We start from the raw sequence: 8570 nt of genomic DNA, 5'->3' as shown, positions 1-8570 counted from the left end.
AGACTTTTCATTAACTAAATTACGCAACATAATCATATTACCTAGTTTGGATAATGAAATATCTGCAAGAAACCAAACTCAAAAAGCACCAAGGAACCTCAAGTGTTCATATAAGAGCAGATTTTGGGATGGTATTACCTGTTTTAGCAAATCCTGTCCCTGCAAAGTAGGTTCCTTCCTGTGGATTGACAAAGCATCTTCCAACATTGTAGATGGAGGTAGGATTATTCAGATCAATGGGAGCTTCTGACATTCGAAAGTTTCGCATGCATCCATCAATGCTGTAGACAATCTGAGTCAGGGTAAAAATACTTCAGAAAATTAGTTGCCTTTCTAAAATACTTTATTCTTACAACATCAATTTTTTAATCTATTGTTTTCAACTTTATGACAGGAATTATCCTAGTTATGGGACTATTCTATAAAATGTATTTCTGATACATTTATTTTCCGATACCGAGTTGCTTTTTTAAAAGATGTAGCGAAGATAATGCCCAAAATGGTAGGATGCTTATCAAATTATATTGGAAGTATAAAATGTTAGTTTGTTTCTTTTTCTTATCTTTATATATTTCTTTTTCTTTTTTTTTTTTTAAAATACTTTATTGAGTTTTCTAAAACAAAAAAAAGAAAATATACAATCTATCTCTCCTTTCGGAGGTGCAGAGTTTATACAATATAGTGAAACAAAAGTTAAAAAAAGACTTCATCCTTAACTATACATTATTTTATACAATACAACTATAATACATGTGCCAAGTCAAATTCTATAGTCATGTTTTTGTCTTATTGTTCAACCAGTGATACCAAATACCCCATACGTCATAATATTTTGAGTTGTCCTCGTTTTTTAACTCACTTGTCAGTTTCGCCATTTCTGCGCACTCTAGGATCTTATTTATTAGAGTTTCTTCTGAGGGCATAAGTTTGTTTTTCCAGCATTTTGCGAAAGCTAATCTAGCCGCAGTTATAATCTGGATTATCAGTTGGGTTTTGTTGTTATTAAAGCCTTCTTCGGTTATGCCTAGGAGGAAAAGCTCTGGGGCTAGGTCTACCTCCTGTCCTGTTATTTCACAGAGCCAGTGTCGGATTTTGGACCAGAACTTTTTAGTCTCAGGGCAGGTCCACCATAGGTGGTAGAAGGTGCCGACCGTTTTTCCACATTTCCAACATGTGGGAGAGAGATTTGGAAACATCTTGGCTAGCCTCGCTGGGGCTAGATACCACCTGTGTAACAATTTGTAATGATTTTCCCTAAACGTTGTCGATTTAGTTATTTTGTAGTTTCTATTCCAAGCTATCTCCCAATCATTAAAATTTAGTCTATGTCCTAGATTTTTTTCCCAGATGTTCAGTTGATTTCTTGCTATGGACTCTGCCCTATCTTCATCTAATAGAAAGTTATAGATTTTCGATAACATTTTCTTATCTGTTCCCCAAATAATTTTGTCAAAGTTCCCAAATTTCGCTGCTATACCAAATTTGTCTCTGTCTTTTTGGAATCTTGAGTTGATCTGAAAATAGTTCCACCAATCCAAGTTTAGGCCCTGATCTCTCAATAAATCCAATGATTTAAGTTTCCCTTCTTCATCGAGGATATCCTTGTATGTACCCCATTTGTACTCATCTCTCCTGTTTGGTGCCGCCAACGCTTCCATGATGGAAAGCCAGTTGGGTACTTTCGTATAGATCTTCTGTCTAATTTCGACCCACGTGTGAATAAGGGTCTCCCTAATTTTATGTTTATGGAAATAGGATTTTTTCTTGTTCTTTATATCCCAAAGGTGGGAGTGCCATCCTTCTATAAGATCATGTCCTTCCAAGGTCAGGGTTCTCCTATCTTGTAACTTGATCCACTCCTTAATCCAGATTATTTTTGCCGCCTTTTGATATAGTTCCCAGTTCCCTTTTGATATATTTCTTATCTTTATTTTAATTTTCACAAAAGTTACCTTGTTGTTAGCATTTGTACCTCTATGAGATCAGATCATGTTTATAGTAAAAACTGATGCAACCCCATGCTGTCTACCACTCTCAAACCCCTGAGCCAATCCTGAAAGATACCATGATTGATGGTATCGAAGGCTGCTGATTGATTAAGGAGAACCAGAATGGATACCTCACCATCAACCTAATATTGTCATAAATTGGTTACGACATGATCTATGCCATCTCAGTACTCACTATACATCCAGGCCTGAAACCTGATTGTAAAATGCTTCATTAACTTCTCAGCCACACTTCCCCCCCAAAATGGAAGGTTGAATATAGATGAAAATGGTTCAGTACTGTTAGATTCAGTGATGGTTTAATAATGAGATGGATAACCACCTCAATGCACATAGGGTGAGCCACAGCCTTACTAAAGGATGCACCACTTGAATCCAACCATACAGTTTGTTGGAAACCTTATCTAAACAGTGGGGCATGGATCTAATACACAAGTGACTGCATTTACAGCCACAGGTATCCTGCCACTTCCTTAGAATGCACAGGCTAAGTTCTTCTCACATAACTTAAAGACCAGGTTTTGATAAACTCCACCAGATTCACATAGCTGGAATTCAATTTAGAGAGGATTTGAAGGACTTTATCCAATGTCCATTAAATACCTTGAATGTTTCTTGTAATCATCCTGCAAGAAGGACCAGGTCTCCTTGAACAGCAATCTATAGATAAATGCTGAAATCTATAGATAAGTGCTGAAAAATAATCTTTTGCCACTCTTCTTGCTATAAGATAATCCATAATAAAGGCTCTGTCTACTGTTCACTTGGATTTGCCATTTGTCTTTCTCTGTTAACATTTTCTTTTGTCCCCCAACCCTTCTATTATTATTTTTTTTTACTGTTTTCTCTACAATAAACCCTTTCCTCTTGTTTGGTCATACTTTCTTTAGCAGAACAATTTGTTACTAAGCTATTTCTCCTACAAATGTTCCTGCTACTTTGGAATAGCAGTAAGTTACAGTATGAATTCACTATACATATATAGTGATTTATATTGTACAAAGCAATTACATCCCTATTCATGCAAAAATGGTTTTGGAAGAGTAATAAAAAATTTGCAATCAAGAGTTTGGTGAACATTAGAAAAATAAGTGATAGAGGAATAATGTTTAATGAAAATGTATAGGAAAATGTATTAATGTGGAACACCTGGTATCAGGTAACTAAGTTTCGATTAAAAGTTATGACTAATCATTCTCAGCTGATTCCTTTGAAAGAGTCTTAGGATGTCTGTTTGTTGTAGCCACATCTTGCCTATGGTGAAGGACCTCTAGATGGTTTATAAAGATCTTTTCCCCACCTCCAATGTTATTCTATCGATTTATGAAGTAGATTGAGCTGGGTAATAGTGATTAGTCCAAAGTGTGTTTCAGGACTGAGTAAAGCCCAACACTAAGAACAGTGATTTTATAAAAGAAAGACCAGAATGTAGGGATACATGAATTTTCTATATCCAAAACATCAACCTGTGGTTGCCATACACACTGGGATTAAGCCCCACTGAGTTTACTTCCAGATAAGAATGCATAGTACACTACTGTTAATACACTTTTATGAACAGTGGTTGAGGTCTACAATACCATTTGTCCCACAGTTTTCAGGATTGCTGCAGTAATTATATTACATCATATCTAGGTTGGAGAGAACCAACCTAGAAATAAGAAAATTTTTCCTGATCGTTAGAACAATTAATCAGTGGAAGAGTTTGTCTTCAGAAGTTGTAGGTACTCCCTCATTGGAAATTTTAAAGAAGAGATTGGACAACCACTTGTCTGAAATGAAATAGGGCAGTGATGGGGAACCTTTTCGGCACTGAGCGCCAAAACAGAAGTGTGTGTGCGTGTGCTGGAAACCGGAAGAGCAGCTGCCCAGTGTGCATGCGTACACCAGAAAGATGATCTTCTGGTTTCCAGAGCATGCATGCGCACCAGCCAGCTGGTCTTCATGCATGCATGCGCACCAGAAACTGGAAGACCAGGTGGCTGGTGTGCATGCACATGCCAGAAAGCAGAAGATCATCTTCCCAGCGCACGCATCCGTCCCAGGCAGCTGTTCTTCTGTTTTTCTGGCGCTCCTGCATGCCTGAAGACCAGCTGGCTGGCGCTCCAGAATCCAGAAGACCAACAGGCAATGGCTCGTGTGCCCGGAAGGATGGCTCTGCATGCCACTTCTGGCACATGTGCCATAGGTTCGCCATCACGGTTATAGGGTCTCCTGTTTGAGCAGGAGATTGGACTAGAAGACCTCCAAGGTTCCTTCCAACTCTGTTATTCTGTTCCATTTTCTGCTCAAAGAGAAGCTGCACTGGTAATATAAAAATGTACCATAGGATCTGCTTCTCAGTGACACAACACAATGACATTTAGATTAACCACTACAAAGACTTAGTGTCCCTAAATGACATGATTGTTTCCTATAAAAAGGGCATTGCTAGTGTGGAAAAAACCCAGATCAGTGAAGAGAAAGGCAAATGCAGATTATTTGCATGGAACAAGGCCCATGATCTTTCAAAGACAATGAATGCCAAAAACCGCCTTACTTTTACACTTGTGAACAACAAATAACTCTATTTTGTCAGTGCTTTAGAGATGTGAAAAGAGTCATTCTTTACTTACCGGACCAATTCTTCTTGTTGTATAGTTAATTGGCAATCCCCCAACATACAGCATCCCCACAACATCCAAAATATCAGCTTTCTTTGGGCTAGTAGTCCTATTTGTAGCTCCGTCAACTGACAGGACCCCTTCTTGTTTGCTTCGGAATATTTTTATCTGGAAAAAGATAGAAGGGCAACTCATTATAATTAATAGTTATACTACAACAAGCAAAGTCTTTATTAGAGGTACTGATGTTGCATAATTTTGTGCTCTTATTTGGGAGAACCTGAAGATGGAGAAACTTAAAGGTAAAGGTTCCCCTTGCACATATGTGCTAGTCATTCCCAACTCTAGGGGGCAGTGCTCAGCTCCGTTTCAAAGCCAAAGAGCCAGCGCTGTCCGAAGACGTCTCCGTGGTCATGTGGCCAGCATGACTCAATGCCAAAGGTGCACAGAACGCTGTTACCTTCCCACCAAAGGTGGTCCCTATTTTTCTACATGCATTTTTTACGTTCTTTCGAACTGCTAGGTTGGCAAAAGCCAGGACAACTAACGGGAGCTCACCCTGTTACATAGCACTAGGGATTCGAACCGCTGAACTGCCGACCTTTTGATCGATAAGCTCAGCATCTTAGCCACATAGCCCTCGTAATTAAGAACATGGCACACTGCTGCTGTATCCATTACTTCTAGAATTCACTACAAGTGGGGGTGAGGGTGATAATCTATAGATGAATGTATCCTTTACCTACAGTATTCATGCATTGTTAAATCATATAATACCTTGTGCCACTGGCCGTCGTTGATTTTGTTGGGAATCATAGTGCTTGTGTTCCCATGCCCAAGGTCATAACTGAAATACGGAAAACCATTTTTTATCTGGATAGTGGCAAAATCAGCATGATTGATCCGAGCCATATAGAAAAGCAGCCCATTTTCAGCCTTTGTTCTGATTTCAAGTTCAATTGTGAGTCTGCACATTTGGAAAAGGAAGGAAACAGAAAGGGAGGGAAAAAAAGCATTACTGTTTTACCTTTTTTTTCCTCATACAGCTAGTGCTACCAACTGCAAACTTCTGTATATGTGAAATAGAACCAGGATGGCCATATTCCATTTCTAAATTTACTAAGCTACATAGATGTAATATTCATGGATTTGGTAACAGATGTGATTTATGATTTGAAAGTATCTTCTTTTGGGGATTGAAAAAAAAAAGAATATATGTTCTGCGGTACACAGAACACAGTTCTTCTTAAGAATCAGCTGTCAGAGCTTAGTTTTCAAATTACTGGAAGAATATGCATGAGTCCTGAGCACATCCATATGAAATAATTCTGGAAAATCCTATCATTATCAGTTGAAAGGAAACCCAAACCCCAAACCCTGTTAATGCACAAGATGACACTCATTATAAAACAAGAACTAATAAATATATAAAGTGGGTAATAGAGTACATGGAATCTATCTAATATCCTTCTTTCCTTCCTGTTCTTCCACCATGCCAAATTTAGTCTCCTTAAGTTCTGTTATTGGAAAAGTTATTCTGCTGAAAAACAGAATCTCAACCCTTTTTATACAATTTATTTCCAATATTATGTTGGATTGGAAAAAAAATGAACCCAGTTATCATGAAAAAATAATACCCATCAGTTAAATCAATTTGTCCCTTCTCTTCCCTTCCCTTCCCTTCCCTTCCCTTCCCTTCCCTTCCCTTCCCTTCCCTTCCCTTTTTTTTTGAAATCTATGCTTTAAAACTCATCCTTTCCTAAATTTGGAAAGTGATTTTTAACTCTAAAATTAAATCCTTTTGAAGTAGACAGTATAATAACTGATCTAAGTTCATTTAATGAAGGCTTGAAAGAAAACGGGCTCGCCCATCTTCAGTGCTTTGAATTGTGGCTGTCTTGTTTTAAAACATCTACAATTTAGCAAATGTTATTACCAGAAATAATTTCTTTTTATTTCAGAAGGGACTTACTATTTAAAGAAATTCATAAGCCTGCCTATTTCACACAGTGATCCTAAAGGGTTCATTACGACTACTAAAAAGAAGAATGACAACAGAACAATCCTTCCCATCAGGTGCCAGGCTAACTAAACTTTTAACCTTCTGACTAAACCCTCCAGCTTAGCCTGAGGCCCATGGTAAGAGCCAAGTCTTCATGGCCTTCCAGAAAGGCCAAAAAGGTAGCCTCCTCAAATCTATGGTGGGAAACTATTAGCTTACTTGTTCTTAACTTTCGTGTCATCAAATGCAACTGCAATATGGCTGTTTCTTGAGAGTCCAAATTGCTTGCCCCCTTCCAAGGCAATGGGTTCCACATCAGCAGCACAGTGTTCCTACAAAACAAAGCAAAACACCCTCATAATCTTTTCTTCTGTATGCACCAGCAATTTGGAAGACTACTCCCATACCATTTAAGGAAAGCAATCGGGGTGAAATGCTACTGGTTCAGACCGGTTCGGCCGAACTGGTAGTGATGGCGGTGGGTAGTTGGGAGAACCAGTAGCAATGGCGGCGGGTGGTTCGGAGAACCATAGCAATGGCGGTGCAAAGCTCTGCCCACCTGCCCGGTCATCATTACTTCCTGGTTTTAACCAGGAAGTAACCTGTTTTTTACCCTCTGTGCATGCACAGAAGGGTTTGTGCATGCGCAGAGGGTCCATGCGCACACGTCCGAACCGGTAAGGAAGGTATGTAGATTTCACCCCTGAAAGCAATCAATATTTACAATCATTTTATTATTGTAAAATACCAAATTCCTTTCTCCTCTTTTAACTATTTTCTAATGCTTCTGTTTTGGCATAGATGCTCATTCAACAATTGCATCTATATCAATAGTAGACACTGCATCCCATTTACAACTGAAAATCCACTACTTTTCCACTGCTATTCGATTGAAATCATAATCACAGTACTACTTCTATGCAAAAGCTGGATGTAGCTATTGTAGGTTTGTGAATCCAGACACTGGACATAAGTCTTTTATGAGGTTCAAATAAATCACACACTTATGTTGCCTGGTGGAATAAAACAAATAGTACAGCATTTGCTGTTGCAGGATCAAGTGTGCAGTAATGGAACAATCCAACACCAATCATTTTGTCTCTTGTTAAGATGATGGATCAAATATATAGTATGGATCTTACTTACCACTGCAGAAAATTACTGAGTTGGAAGGAGAGAAAATTGATATGCAATCACTTTAGCATATAATGTCATATTTCAATCAAGCTGAGATTTCTAGAAGCACACCTGTGGATTTAAAATCTGCAAAATGTTTATGCTAAATGTATATATAGTGAGTGCACCATTATAATAATATCCTGCAGAATTGAAAATAGCTTTTTAATAGCTTTCCTGGAATCTCAAGGATCTTCATTTTTATGAAAAAAAATGGTCCAAATAATTATGGTTAAAAATTATCTGAATACTATAATTTTGCTAATTCAATAGAAGGAGAAAAAGAAGAAAAATATGTATGGCCTTAATATAGTGGGAAAAAAGAGAAACGAGTATGTGGATCTTGTATATGTGAGATTCCTTGTAAATAAGTTCCTTTAAACTACTTGTGTTATAATAATGACCTTTTAATGCTAGCTATAAAAGGCAGACATAAATATGAGTGGCATCTATTTTCAGTTTCTATTGGATGCACTACAAAAAATCAAACAAAATGATACGAAATGAACAATAATGCTTCGGGACAGAATAGATTTTGAGTTCCTAAAATAAATATTTTTTACATATTTAGTTATGTTAGAAATATTCTTTGATTTGTCTCCATCCAAATCAAAGCATTTCTTACCACAAAAGACATTTAAGACACCATGAATATGATGGAAAAATATAGGGGGGAAAAAAGACATAAAATGTATATTTTAAAATAACATTCTCTTGATGTTTCGGTAACAATTTGTCCATGCAAAGAAATCTTAACAGAGGCCAAAAACAGGTTTTAAA

At 37.6% G+C, this 8570-nt stretch overlaps 1 protein-coding gene across 8 annotated transcripts in view; it reads right to left on the bottom strand.

Annotated features, from left to right (window-relative positions):
- The window catches only part of LAMA2 (laminin subunit alpha 2), a 437012-nt gene that overhangs the window by 3815 nt on the left and 424627 nt on the right, over positions 1-8570 (bottom strand). For all 8 annotated transcript variants that reach the window (XM_060692226.2, XM_060692227.2, XM_087882793.1 and 5 more), the window contains 4 exons: positions 6834-6946; positions 5390-5579; positions 4625-4780; positions 139-292 (listed from right to left, as the gene is read on the bottom strand). In XM_060692226.2, coding sequence (XP_060548209.2) covers positions 139-292; positions 4625-4780; positions 5390-5579; positions 6834-6946 — 613 coding nt within the window. The remainder of the gene's footprint in view (positions 1-138; positions 293-4624; positions 4781-5389; positions 5580-6833; positions 6947-8570) is intronic.

Source organism: Pantherophis guttatus, chromosome 1 (assembly GCF_059756535.1).
Source record: "Pantherophis guttatus breed Tessera chromosome 1, ASM5975653v1, whole genome shotgun sequence".
NCBI lineage: Eukaryota > Metazoa > Chordata > Lepidosauria > Squamata > Colubridae > Pantherophis > Pantherophis guttatus.
The sequence above is the reverse complement of the archived record's forward strand: the minus strand, read 5'-3'. Positions and strand labels throughout refer to the sequence as shown.